This window comes from Aptenodytes patagonicus, chromosome 3, assembly GCF_965638725.1.
Source record: "Aptenodytes patagonicus chromosome 3, bAptPat1.pri.cur, whole genome shotgun sequence".
Taxonomy (NCBI): domain Eukaryota; kingdom Metazoa; phylum Chordata; class Aves; order Sphenisciformes; family Spheniscidae; genus Aptenodytes; species Aptenodytes patagonicus.
This window is the reverse complement of record NC_134951.1, coordinates 74,350,261-74,365,384: the sequence shown is the minus strand read 5'-3', so window position 1 is coordinate 74,365,384 and position 15,124 is coordinate 74,350,261. Positions and strand designations below refer to the sequence as shown.

At 38.3% G+C, this 15,124-nt stretch overlaps 1 protein-coding gene across 1 annotated transcript in view; it reads left to right on the top strand.

Moving 5' to 3' along the window:
- The window catches only part of ESR1 (estrogen receptor 1), a 115,463-nt gene that overhangs the window by 20,978 nt on the left and 79,361 nt on the right, over positions 1-15,124 (top strand). The window contains exon 2 of the mRNA XM_076333839.1: positions 9,771-9,961. Within this exon, the coding sequence (XP_076189954.1) occupies positions 9,771-9,961 (191 nt within the window). The remainder of the gene's footprint in view (positions 1-9,770; positions 9,962-15,124) is intronic.

Here is a 15,124-nt window from a genome sequence, read left to right as displayed (position 1 = left end):
AGATTCTTTTTGCTTATTATATACGTGTTTATTTCTTCGTAAATGTGTATTGCATGAAAAGAAATGTTTTGGTGTTCGAATATCTTTCTGTCAAAACTTTTTAAGATCAGGATTTCTGCAAAATGAAAATCCCACAGAAAATATTTTTTCCTTGAAAATTAAAAAAGAGGAATTTTCTTGTCTGAACTTTTTCTTTGCCGAAACTAGATTTCTGTGCTGATTTCAATAGTCTGCAAAACATTAATGAGAACAGTGTTTTTTCTTATTTCAGAAGTGAAATTCTGGCAAGAAATATTATGGCATTTATCATGGCTTGCATGGCATCTCTCAATTTGTTCTTCAAAGATGTGTTTCTGGCCCCCATTTTATCCCATGGGCAAAGTGTCCTGGCACACAGAACCTCAGGGCTACAATGGGAGTGGTTACTGTGATGAAGGCTTGCCTTATAAGAGGTGCAGTCCCAGTCCAGAGGAGAAAAGACAAAAGTACAAATTGTATAAGGCAAAGCCCTGTACGTAAATGAAATTTCATAGCTTTAAAGGTATTATAAAGAAATACTTGTGTTGATTTTTTCTGTAACCTTAAAATATTTTAATTCTGTTTGGACTGACTTAAAACATCGTAGTTTTTCTTGTTGATAGTTCACAGCACTTATAATGAGCTGCTCACCACAGAGTTTCAGAAATTTTAAGTTCAGCCTTGGTAAAATATATATATATGATTTTGTCCTTTTATGATTAACGAGTTATATGTGGTCAACAAATGGGAATACTAAAGTCCCTCAATCCTTCTTTAGTTAAAAATCTCAGTATGTGCTTGTGGAACTGGTGGGGCAGGTCAAAGGAAAGTAGGATTGTATATTAAGATTAACAGGAGCTAAGTAATGGCAGACTGGGTTACAAGGGTACAGAGAGAGGCAGAAGAGTGGAACCTTCCTGCCCAGGACATGAGGAAAATAAATAGTGGTGGTGGGAGAAGGAGAGCTTTGGATGAGGTGCCTGTGGGGAGTCTGGTCATGGGACAACTAGCCAGGCAGAGTCAGTCCAGACACCAGAGGAGAGGAGTTTGTCCTTTCTAGACAGGGAGACTGAGACTGGAAGGAAAAGCCCAAAGGTGGAGGTAAGTGTAAGAATGGGACAAGAGGAGCTGGGTGGGTCAAGCAAGAGCACTTGACAAAGAACAGCTGCAGGAGGACAGAGCAGACATTCCCACTGACAGCAGTGGCAGCAGCCTCTGTGTATTTACTAGCTTTTACTTCTTCTCCTAAACTGGAGTAGAATAAAGGACTTGTAGTGTCACTATTTATAGCTGTTAGCAGGTATCACTGACGTCCTTCCTCTGATGTTCGGGAATGAGTGATTTCCTGCCATCGCCTGCTGCATTAAGGCAAATGAGAAGTGCACCAACATGTCCCAGCCCTGCTGTCTGTGACTATAAATATGAGGCAGAAGGATAACATTTTTGTTTTCCTAGATGTTCTCTTTAGAATGTGAGAAGCTACACACAGAAAAAACATTAGCAAACTTGTATTTTTAATAAGCCCAAATTAAGGTGACCTGTGCAAACCTTATTGGGTCCCTTTGTGATTATTATTACAATAATTATTTTCATAACTATAATGTAATCATAAGTGGACTGCTGTTTCAATATATGAAAAGGCTCAACTCTGGAACATGTCATGCTCATATAGTGAAATATGTCACTGTTTGTAAATTCTCTACTCATTTCTCACAAAGACTGGTAACTAAAAAAAGGAAAGAGGCAAAAATTTCAAGAAGTGTTATGTGAAGGCAGCTGATTGCTGGCCAGAAGAACTAAATTCTCTGTCTAATTCTGCCACAAATGCTTCTGTGAAATTCAGAAATAATTTAAATCAAACTCCTCACAAGTAGTCTCGTGTTGTAATTTTCTTTGTGCTGAATGGAAGTCCTACAGTCTGATTTACGTAAGTGTTGAACACTTACCCTTGCAATTGCAGGCAAGGGAAGTAGCACTCTGAACACTCAAAATGCTATTTAATGGTGGGTTCTTAAAAAACTCAGGTTGCACATAACTCAGTATATACTTTTGACCTTAATCTCTCTCAGCCTCATTTTTTATCCTTTCAACTCACAAGAGTATTGGAAAAATCCATTCATTAGCACCTGTCAACCACTAAAATTCTATAGTGGCATGGAAATACTGGAAGGAAATTAATTCTGATGTTATAGCTGAATTCGGGTAGTGTGCTGATAGTAAGGCACCAGACACTGAACAGTCAGGAAAAAAACCCCAAAGACAGAATAGCTGCTCATTTAATAAATTCTTTTTGTTCTGGGCACTGATGAGCTGTTGTCCCGTGAAAAGTATGGTCATATACTTAAAGATAACATACATATGCACAGGAGGGATAAATGAAGGTTTCAGTTGCATTTGCAAGGTGCAGTTCAGACATGAGCTATATTTAAAATCTTAATCTTCTTTTAATGTATATTCATATAAAGCATGTGTGGGGGTGTTTCTGCATTCACCTGATGTACAGAAAGAAATTATTAACCTTCCGTGCGTAAGAAAAAAAACCAGAAAATTGCCATTTCTTCAGAACTGTTTGAATTCTGGGTTACTCTGTGAGGTACAGCTACACCACCAGTCTTCACTTAAGACTAATGAAAATGACCCTGTAAGTGAGTTGTAGTTTAGATTCCAACAGCACTGAGAAATAGAATGAAACAGAACCAATTTCTCAGTATTTATTCCAAAGAGTTTTTGGTATGAATTTAAATCAGGCTCGTTGAACTGACAAATAGATTGAGCTCTTTCCTCTTTTAAATCCACCCCCCACCCCCCTGCCATCCACCAAGAAAATCTTCCACAGTTTTCAGAAAGTTGGGCAAACTTCTATGTTGTCAAGGGGATCAGCTGCAAAATGATTAGCTCACATTTATAAACCATGGAAAACCGATCCCAGGAGTGGAAATATGGGAGAGGGAAATATTGAAAACATCCAAATTCAGGTATTAAGCATGTGAACAAGGAGCCTGGGCTCCCTTCCCCTCCTGTCAATAGAACCTCCAGGAAATGTGGCTGGAGAGGCCACAGACTGCACAGTGACTGTGCATAGACACACCTCTCTAGACTTTAATCCAATCTGCAAATATTAGTGACAGATCTGAGAAAAAAAAATAAAATTGTCAAAAATGAAGTTTTAAGGGACTGAAAGGATATGCAAATTTATACTGAATTTAGCGAATAGCTTTAGAGGAGATTTTTCTTCACACATGGCACGGTTTAATTTTGGCATATCCAAATGTAGTATTTCAGTTACTCATTTTAAAATTAACCGGAGTTAAGGATGAAGGAAGATGATAAAACTAATGCCAAAGGAAATGTTTAATTTCATGTTGAATAAGAAGTTTTGATGACCTAACATATCCTTTTGTTTTCACGTTGACAGAACTTGTCCTCAACACTACCATTTCTTGATCAATACTGAACTATTTTTCCTAAGTTATTTTACTTCCGTTGCCAAATAAAATTGTATTTTTATTCTAGTTCTAAAGAAAACATTCCAGTGTCTTCTGACTACAAAATACATTTTCTGATACGTTGTGAAATACTGTAAATATTTTAAGATTATTTTATTATTCAACTTTCATATAACTTCATTTCTTTTCATTTTTTTTCTTAAATTTCTCTCCTGCCAGTTATCTTTTTGTTTTTCCTGCACTGAGGCCTGTCCTGTTTTCAGTTGGTTTCCTTGCCATTTTTTTTCTTAGTTGGCCTTCACATGTATCTTCTGTTTTTTTTAAAGTAGTTCTTCATATTGTCTCTCCTCATTCCTTTATGTTAATTATTTCTTCACCTCATCCATTCACTACACTAGCTTAGGGTCTTCTACACAGTTAGGCCTGTTTAGGTGTCCCTGCACTCACCCTGAAAGAAAAGAGGAGATAGGAGCCAAACCCATTAAACAAATGAGATGAAGCGACCAGAGGAGCATTTCTGCAGCGTGAAGGTCTCCTCCCTCATTGTTGTCACAGGTGGCAAGGGAGATGCTGTGCAGCTCTGCTCTGGTGGCCTTCCTGGTTGCACTCTGTATTTCCCCTGGTGGAAAGACTTGTGAAGGCACAGGGAGCTGTGCAGGGCTGTGGGAGAGGGAAGAGAAGTGTCTGGCCATGCCGTCCATATAGAGATCTGAAGTACAGGCAGCTCCTTCTCATCCTACAGCTTATTTTCACCTAGGAGTGTCAAACTTTCACAGCTATGTTTATCCCATATAGATATTGTAGAGGAACTTAAATGTCACGTTTAGTGAGGTAGGCACTAAGCTGGAAGGACTTCATCATTGTCTAAGGGAAATGCTTATTACTGTCATTTTTGATGCTGCAGCCAGAGACATTAACTTGCTGACGATCAGGGAATAAACTGAGGATAGTGGGGCAAGAAAGGCCTGCATGTATATTAGTTACCTAAACAAGGCCAGGGCATGGGTGCAAACACCAGCGCGATGGCTTTCGCTGCTTAATAGTTTCACACTCCCAGGCAAGGTTTGGCCCGGCTGACTAATCCTCCCCCAGGGCATGGTTCAGGCAGGAGTTATGCAAGGGTCCTTCTCCCTTGGTAGCATAGACGAAACCATCCTGTTTTGGGGAGGAAGAGAGTTTAGCTGTGTGAGTGAAACATGCTCAGAGCCATGGATCAGGAATCACTCACAAATGGTCCCCAGGCTGAGCCCCAGCTGATCTTCATCACCGGCAGAGGATCAGCCAGGGAGCAATGACAGCTTCTGGTCCCGTTGCTGGAATCCACCCTCATTGCTGTAGCCCATCTTGTGCTAACACCGGCTCGGCATGGGGCCACCTCCCTGGGTCCCATCGAGCCTAAAATACCCTGTGATTCTGTCCATTTGATATACAACTCCATGTAAGAATTTCTCTCGCCATCGTCACGTTGTATTTAGCTTAATTACAATCCCAGGCATCTTGGGCTATTTGTTTTAAGCCAACATTTTCATTTGGATGGCATATGATTTTTTTTCAGAATCATTGGAGCTACTTTCTGAGAGTACAGTTTTGATGCGCTTAACGTACTTGGCAATTTTCTGTTTATTTGTATACTTAGTCATTCCTATTGCAGTACTTCTCCTTGAGATGCCTTTCAAGTATTTTCAAGCACTTAATTCTGTTCAAATAATCTTTCATCAATATTTTGCCCCATATGGAAATTCACATTCTAACAGCCAGTTAATTAATTTCATATTGAATAGTAGAATGGTGTTACGGTAAGTCCAATGTGTGAAAAAGCATTCGTGCTAGACCTTGACTGCATTTGAAACTGCCGTTGGTTTTGAGGCTTTTTACGCCGGGAACTTCCATCCGTTCTGGTAAGAAAAATTTAGCAGCTGCAGATTAAAGTTTCTTGCATGAAAGTAAATTCAGAAAACCAGAATTTCTCAAGTGTCTCCTTTAACTGCTTAAATATCTTTTCCCTTAAGCCCTCCTACCTATGAAATCTCTTTATTTCAGATAAAGCTGGGGTTGTGAATAAATTGGGCCTTACCTCCCTGTTGGGTGGATTGTTTACTGTGGGTTATCCTAAATTCATCCTGCCTGCCAGTCAGATTGCAATGATGTAAAAAACTGAGTTTACCTTACAAACCTGTAATTCCCTCATGTACACATTCTTTTTATCTTACAGTCAACATGGAGTTAACGATCTCTTGGCTGATTCAGAGGTGCATGTGATGAGTGAATGTTGAAAGCAGAAGTGTCTTGTTTGCTAACACTTCTATTGAAGAGCAGGCTCAGTGCGACATAGGTGGAAAAACATGAAAATGAGTGTGGAAGACAAGTTTTTCCTGCTCTGTAGGTTCTAAAACACTTCCATTTTATGTCTGCTGTGTTACTACATTTGGAAACGAGCAGTAAATCCTGAGGTTTTCTTGCTTTCTAATCTGTTCTGTTTTGGTGGGGGCCATGGAGGGACGGCTTTATCTGGGGTTTTCTTTCTTTTTGATTTGTGTTTCTCTTTGGTAAACATAGTTGACAAGAACTTTTGGTCTTTTTTTTTTTTGTTATTGTTTGCATAGATTACAAAGGAAATCGTTGAAAAGGTTCTGCTATTGTATTTTGCCAAAGTTATTAAAGTTGGGTTAGGTTGTTGCACTATGTTCTCCAGAAGGCTAACCCTTGAAACCTAACTGAAAACTGGATGAAGAGCAGACTGTTATTTTTTGTCAGGACACAACATCAGTGGTCTGTGATGTGCACTAACTAGCAGCTGATTTCTGGATGAAATTTGAGATATTATTTTGATTTAGCAAGCTCGGTGTTAATTGGGATACTCTTTTCCCAAAAAGATTTCCTCCTCACCTCCTCTAATAAGTACTAGAGTCATGATAATCCAAATTTTATTTATAACCAGCTTTTATTTCCATTGTATAAACAGAAAGGGGTGGCAGGATGTTATTTCTGGGGAGGATGGGGCTAGGGATATTTTAGTGTGCTTCCCACTGTTGTTCACAAGAGCCTGAATGTGATGACTCTGCAAGGCCAGGTTGCAAAATCTTGCTCAAAGTGGTGCTCGAGTGGCACTGATTTTGGGAGAGGGATGGGGGTGGGAGGCCAGCAAGGCCATTTTTGGATTCATTTTGCTTTGTGAAGGTCCGCGTTAACAGATTTATAGTGCTCTTTCAATATAACAAGTTTGTGTGCAGGAAGGCAATGGAGGTCTAAGTCAAATATGAAATGTGGGGGCATTACGGGCAGGCGTGAGCAGTGGCATTACTCCCCTGTCTGTCTGTGATCCCTTGTGCTATGGATCCTGTGTGTGCCTACAGGGAGCAAGCTGTCTCATTGCTTCTGCCTGCAGCCTCCCTCTGAAAAAGTGGCCCTCATTCAGTGACTGAGGATGGAGAGAACCTGTGGGACAGACTCCCCGCAAGCAGCATGGCAAAATATGCCTGTCTTTATGGCATCTTCCTTGTTAGTCTTTATGCATCTTTTTTTCTCTGGAGCGTACATTTTTCATGAGATTTCTTATCTTTTCTAGATAGAAAAAGCATTTTTTTTGGTTGTTTCAGGCTATTTTTCAGTCATTTTTTATTATTCTTAAATATAATTTTAATAACAATGTATTTGTGAGCCTAGTCTTGATCTGAGTGAAGATAAATATTCTGAAAAGATGAAAATTTAAATTATCTGGACTGAATAATGACTGATACTTTTTGGTATTTCTTTACTCTATTTTGGTTTTACCTATTAGTTGAAGCATTTTCTTTTGTATCCAGCTAGGAAACTAGGATTGCTTTAGTAAGTTTGTGTGTGTGGTGTTGGAAAATTACTACACACCTGCAAAAATATGTAATTGTTTTGGAACCTGACATTTTCTTCCTTTTACTGTTTTTAATGTGCCTTTTTTAAAAGGTAAAATTTTATAAACTGTAATTTATTTTTATTTCTTATTGATATGAAAATATTTTTGTGAACCCTGTCTTGTATAATATACATATTTGTAGCAGTTTTGAAAAAAAATAATTCCAAAATTATGAATATCTATCATGTGGTCATGTACACCTAACAGACTAGGCTATTGCTTTTAAAATTATATTGACAGCTATTTGCTTGCTTGCTGATTTACTTGAAATATTTAAAACTTTCTTGTAGTTATATACAGTTATATACAGTATAAAAGTATATTTTTTAAAGAAGCCACATTGTGGTTAATTTAAAGTTATATTGAGAGGATGGATTAGGTGATCTAGCTGCAAGCAGGAGAGAATGGGGTGGAGAAGATAAGAAAACCATTTTTGATCAGTGCTCAGTAGAAAAAAAAAGTCAATTAAATGAGGCACTGAGATAAAGAAAATTCAAAGGAAGATTCAGGACCTGGAGAGGAATAAAAAAAACTACCTGGATTTCATGGGTTGGAAAAGGTACTTACATGAACCATGTATGTGTTTTATCCATAACGATTTATTAATGATATTGTTTTCACCTTTTCACATTTTAACATCTGAAATAGTTTTTTTTTTTCCCTGCCTAGTTTGTTAAACTCATGTTGTCAGAATTGTGACGTTCTCCAGTTTTCCCATCTGACTAAAAAGCCAGAGTTGTGCCATGTCAGCACTTCACCATTTGCAGCTTCTCCTGTCTTGCACAAGTCCAAAGGAAACAAGAATTATTTAAATAAGTGCTCAAAATTAGCTGGTGTATAAGGCTTGGTAAAGAACTTCGGGTTTAAAAAACACAGTTTTCCTGAATGATGTCAGTAGCAGTTTCTGCTATCTAATGTGGCGAAGCCTCATGTTTCTCTAATAACTGATGTTAATTCAAAGCTGTTCAATGAAAATATATCATATTCGGGGACAGAAATTATATCTAAAAAGTCTCGAGGGAATGGCTGGCAGCACGTGTGAGAGTGTCCAGGTGGCTTTGGCTGGTAGAAAGCTTTTGGGTGTTGAGATGGACTGCAGCAGGAGATGTCAGGGAGCTTTGGCTAGATGAAAGAGGACAGTTGAGCATACGCAGAGTAATCAGAAAGCTCCTGGTTTGGAGTAGGAAGGTGCTGTTGGTGCCAGATGCCTCGGTTCCTCAAAACGAAGTTTTGCTGCGCTGAAGAAGGGAATAAGGTAAAAATAGGTATGTAGGAAGAAATCTGAAAGAGAGAGCCCCCAGTCTCCTAGGCTCAAAACCAGGATATGTTTGTTTGAGAAAATGTTGGGACTCTGGGAAGATAAGAGCCACCTGTTTACTAACCAGCAATTAAAACATACATGGTAAGTGTATAATTACTGTAAACAGTAGGATTCTTCATGCTTTAGCTTCTCTGATGCTGTCGCACCCAATTGTATTTGTCTCCTGGACAATTTGTAGTGCAGACTCTTACTGGAAAGCATGTTTTGCAAGAGCTGTTTGCCTTCCAGGAGCAATCCCAGAGTTCCTTGCTGGTTCCCTTGGTAATTTCGCATCCTCTCATCTTTCTGAATATTGTTTACCATTCCTGCAGCAGCTACCCATAATAACATCTTACCAGATTCACTAGATGTGAATTCATTGCCATTTACACTATAGATTTGTTTGGTTTTCATTCAGCAGTATACTGCACATGTGGGTCATGTGCATGTCTAATATGTCTAGCATGTCTAGCACGTGTCTAGTAACATGTACGTTACCAGAACAAAATTTCTTTGGCAACAATTTTTAATACCTCCTGACTTTTCTTGTTGTGCTAAACCCACTTATTAATTTTTATGAAAGTGGTATTGTAATGAGAATAGGGACTGTTTTATGCAGTATTATATCTTTGACAATGTAAGGAAAGTTTGCATCTCTAATTGGGCAATAATACTTGAAGAAAATAGCCTGGTTAATAATTTAAGTGACTTGCAAATTCGGGTGCAAACATTAAGTGATTTTTGCCTCAGATTCTCAAACTACCTACTGATACTGCAGTCAGGCTGAACCCTTTGGACAGGAGCAGGTACACAAAAAAAATGCTGATTTTTTTGTATTTCTTTGTAATGTCTTGAGAAAAATTGATAAATTTATCGGATAGCTTTTTAATTTTTCAAGGTACAATGCCTAATAACATCAGATTGGTTTGTGAGAAATTCCCCTGTATCTTGCTGGTTCTACATCTTTCTAACTAGAACAGGACAGAGGGTGATAAAAGATTATTTTTTTGTCCATCTGTCGTTTCAAAACTAGATCGGTCTTCTTTCTTACAACCTGCAGGAGTAGATGAGACTTAACCTCGCTGAAAGAATTATGCTTGTTTTTTGCTATTAACAGGCCAAGCTCTGATAACAGGCGCCACAGCATCCGGGAGAGGATGTCCAGTACCACCGAGAAAGGGAGCCTGTCCATGGAGTCCACCAAGGAGACCCGGTACTGTGCTGTCTGCAACGACTACGCTTCAGGCTACCATTATGGGGTCTGGTCTTGTGAGGGCTGCAAAGCTTTTTTCAAAAGGAGTATTCAAGGTAATAAACTGTTCAAGTTAATCACCTTTACTCTTTACTCTTGAGGAAACTGTGAAGCTACTTGAGATTGCAGCCTGAGCCCAGGACAATGACATTTATTGGGTTTTCATTAGCAGCTGCTGTGCTCTCCCATCTATTTTTAGCTCTGTATTTGGTGAATGCTTCTAGCAGTTATATAATATGTTGCTATTTAGTCCAAGATTAATGAGGGAAAGAAAAGCTTCTCTATGTTCTCCTTGGTTTAGCTATGCCTGACCATGGAGGCAGTGAGAAATCTAATTTAAAAATCCGTATTGGATCAAGATGACCACTCTTTCAGGCTACGTATATCTCCATTCTGTGATTAAGTTCTTATTCAAAACAATTTTTTGTGAGAATTCCCTGTCAGATGAAGATTAATTCATGTCGATTCATTTATTAATCTTAATTTAGTGCTCCATTAGCAAGATGGTTCAATCCAAATCTCAACTCCTTGAAGATGTGAGATGTCTTTTGAGAACCAATATTGAAAAGGAATGTTTCCTTGATGAAATAGCGTTTGGGTCTGTCAGCAAAGCAGGGCTTTGAACTATACACAGAATGGTTTAGTTCACAGTCTTTGTCATGGCTAAAAGTATACTGTGCAAGGTGTCCGGTGGAGTAAAAGGCATCTAACAGAAACAGTGTTAATTACTGTGACTGAGATAATTCTTGATTTAAATGCCTGTCACTCTGTGGAATGGATACTTTTTTGCTTTGTTCAACATCTCCTAAACTGAGTAAGAAGTAAGTATGATTCTACTGAATATATGGGTACTATTCAGTATCTAAGTCTTATTTTGGAGAAGAAAATGAAACAGATTTCTTCTTTTCCAAACAGAAAACTAGTAAAGCGCTATGTTTTAGTTAGGTTTCTATGTTTTTTTAAATCTCCAGGTGATATATAGGCACAAAAGTTCCTGTCGCTCCTTTTTCGAAGTAAACGTAGCGAGGAACAGTTTTTACCTCATATCACAAGGTGTGATTATTGCCTGTTTTGTTGCATGGTAGTCATGGTGACTCACTGAGGCGAGTTAAATAAGACTTCCAGCATTCAGCTCAGAATTTTCCCTGCCTTAAAGAAAAAAGTGAAAGATTGGCTGTGGGGTAGACATTGATGAAATGTTTTGAATGTCAGTGATTAGTTAACAATTACTTGTATTTCTGCTTTTCCAGACTCATCAAAATGATTTTTAGAAAAGAGAGTGGTTACAGCCAGAGGTCAATAATAAGCAACTCTGGAGGGAGAAAGGGTGAAATGCTTTTCTCTTAACATCAGAATGATTTACTTAAACTTGTGATGTAGGGAGAACAGCTCCCTTATTGAGTGTGTTTTGTTATTTTTCGTTTTGAGCTCCCCTGACCAAATCAGAATTATTCTTAGAATTTTGAATTCTGTCCTTGTACTCGAACCGAACTAAGTCAGCAACAACGTGAAAATTGAAATATTCTTGAGCAAAAGTAAGAGTTAGTTATCAAGTAATTGTACAGCACAGATCTGCAGCTTTTGGCCATTATGGAAGAAGAAATGCATCTGACTGTTTCATTGAGTTCCATGGTTCTATGTGACCACTTGCGTTGTTTTGCCCTAGTCTCCATGTGGACAAATGTTGTGGTCCTCCACAATGGATCTGTTGTCTCTTTGTGCTACAGTACATACAAATTAGTAAATTTAGTTCTTGCTACATTTATATACTTAGTATAATTTTTAAGTAGGTAAGCTTTAAAAATTTAAAGCTTAAGTTTCCAGTGTCTCGTAAAATGCCTTTCTTGATCTTTAAGTCATGTTTGCTCTAATTTAAGCCCATTGCTTCTTGCTCTATCCCTTGTGGGCATGAAGAAGGCTTATTACAACAACCTTTTACATAGTTGAAGACTGTTATCATATCTTTCCTCAGTCTTCTCTTTTTTAGACTAAACAAACCCACTACTTTCAGTAGAACATGCTTTCTAGACTTCTGATTCTGTTTGTTAAACTCCTCTCTACTTTCTCCAGTTGATCCACCTCTTTTGTGGTTAACAGCTATTATAAAAAATGACATGCGCTAATATCAAGAAAGTAATTCAAGAGTATGAGTACTTACGAGAGAATTGTGATCACTTGATTACAGATGGTATGAAAGGTCCTCTAAAGGACTTTTAAAGTCATAGGTACCCAGTCTGGATGAACTAAAGTATTTTTTGAATTTCCTACTGGATCTGGAAGAGGTCTCTGCCTTAGCAATTACATGTTCTTGTTGCGTTCAATTTATGAAAATGACAGTAATTTTTAGATTGAGAATACATGAGAAAACATGCCATTTACCATGCAGATGGTAATAATTTTAAATAGGTTGTGATTGGATATCTAGGAATGAATACTACTAATGTGTAGGTGTATGTGTAGAAGAATATGTGGACTAAATATTATTATATCTCCACTGTCTATATGATACGCATTCCTAAAAAAGGGACAAAAATTTCCTGGGAATCATACAATTAAACTGTATTGAGGTACACAGGACTTGTTTATACAAACAAAAGTAATACAGAATGCTTTCAGCAAAGATTTTTGTTGCTGTTTGTAGTGTGTCTTTCTTTAAATGCAAGATAACCACGCTACTTTTGTGCTTTGCTGTCCTGTATTTCTCAATACATATATAGATGCAGAGATGATTGGTCATGTTCATACTTCTCATCAGAGATTTCATAGGAGAATTGCTATAGTGAAGTTTGATGTTCTTAAAGGACTGTAGTCAAACATTCTATATGGTTCTTAATAGAACCACAGGAAAGAGTGAGTACAGACATGAACAATGAACAAGCTGTATGGGGTAATCCATTTCCTCCCTGTGTATCTGTTATTCTCAGTGATATCTGAGGTATGTATGCTTACGTGCATAAGATATACCTAAATTTTGTGAAAACTCACATCTGCACTGGACCTTACCCGAGGTGGAGATGGATACCTTCATTTTTATCCAGGGGAGCTGGAATGGTTCTGGAAATATTTTGTGATTTTTGAATGCTAAGTTGTTTTTCTTTGCTGTCAAACAGTTAAAGCTTAAAAGGCAACCTGAATTAGCAACTCTGTCTCAATATGTGCAACTGCTCAATTTTGATTAAACAACAGATGGTTGGTGGAAAATCTCAGCTGCCTTCTGAAAGTGCCCATGTCAGTCTATTTTGTTAGTTTATGTCCCAAAAGTGATTTGGGACCTTGTTTTGAGAAAACTCTGTGCAGACTGATATTAATGTATAATGTTTCATGGGAGAGAAAAGTCATTTGACACCAAGAACACTGTGTTGCTTGGTGATAGAAGAGTGCTTTATTCTTTGCCCAGCCTATGTAGCCTTCAGGAGTGTACTTGGTCAACTGACTTGAATCCAGAAGCATAACAAGCAGTCACAGCACAGCACACTGTACTTCTCTACTAAAATATTTATGGATTTTAAGACCTAGAAGGGCCGGCCATTAGATCATTAAGTCTGGTCTTCTCTCAATATAAACTTTATATGCTATCCGTGTACAAAGCCCAGTAACTTGATGGAGATAAATCTTTTAGAAATGCCCAGCCTTGATCTGTGGGCTCAAGAGCTTTCTTACAATGATTGCTTATTCTAATGATTTGTCCTCCCATCTGCGAAAAAATTACCTTTCTAATTTGAATTACTTTGGCTTTTACATCACATCCATGAACCAGATTTAGTATCTAGTATCTCTCTCCTGTGGGAAGTTCTTATAACTTAAGTTGTTATCAAACCAGCTTGATGTCTGAAGTGAACTAAAATGTTTCAATCACCTGCTGTATATCTTTCTATCTTCTGAGTCCTTTGTCTTTGCAACTTTTCTGATCCCCCCACACCCATAATAGCCTCTTTAAAATTTGGATGTCAGAATTGGATGAAGTATTTCAACATCAGCCTTACAAATGCCATTTACAAATTAAAAATCCCCTTGTGACTCACACATTCTTTCCTTCTCCTAATTCCCTTGTTTTTTGGATAGCCACCAAACGTTACGGGACAGGAAGGAATTACTCTTGCCATCTCTGACAAGCATCCAACAAATGCCTACGTATGTGGGGCTGAGAACCTCCAGTGGGAGCACAAGGGATTCAGAACAAATGAGGGCTAACTCCTTAGACTGGGGGGTATCTTGATCTCAGAATTGCTGAAGCATTTTTGAAATCCCCAGTTCTATTTCCCTGCTTCCTTCATACACCCTTCTGATGTTTTTCAGGTGCACCTTCTCTGCCTTTTCTCACAGCTGTATACTCAGGCAAAAATCTGGGATATTTCACAAATATTCAGTTAAGAATTACTGCATGATGGGAGGCAGTACCAGTCCAGCAAGAACAGGTTGGCATCTGAGAATGGATGAATAGCCGTGCTGAGGGATTCCAGAGGCCTGCCATTAATGTCTTGATCACAGAGATATAGCCGCCTCTGAAGTGCAGGAATTCTTGAAGCTGGGAAGTATTTTAGTTGTGTGGTTTAAACATGGATTTTATTTAACAGTTATGCCTTCTGACCATCAAATAGGAGAGTTTTGGCAGTAGACTTTGGGTGTTATCAATTGTTTTAACTTCACAGTGATAGAGCTGTACTTTTTGAAAGTATGTAGTTCAAACTTTAATGCTAGGAATGGTGGTAATATATACATATTTTTGTCTGAGCTGGAGAGAATTTCACTGGTAAAACATGCCTAATAAGTGGGTGTTTAGGTAATGCTGCAGTGCAGCAATTGCAATATTGTCAATTTGGGAGGTTTCTGAGATCTTCCCTTTAACTTTCCATTATCGTCTTCTGTTTTCATGGTATTTTTGTAATCTGTTTGATAACAGCTGCAAATGCTGCACAGATCCCGCAGCCAAGAAGACAGAAACTCCCTAATAAGACTGCTTGTACGCGGATTCTATGAGTTGTCAGCAGAAAGAGCAAAACTACAAAACATGAACCTAAGTGAGACTAGCAGAGGTAATCACAGCCAATAAACAGGGGGCTGCAGACCAGTATCTAGTCTCAGGGTGGAAAACACACCGTTTCAGTTTGAGAGGTAGGTGACTGTTGAAAGTTAGAAGGCTAGAAAATGTGTGTTTGGAAAGTCCACCAGGGTTTAGCCATCATTGGGACTGCTCTAACAGCCTGTGGTCAGCCAGGTTC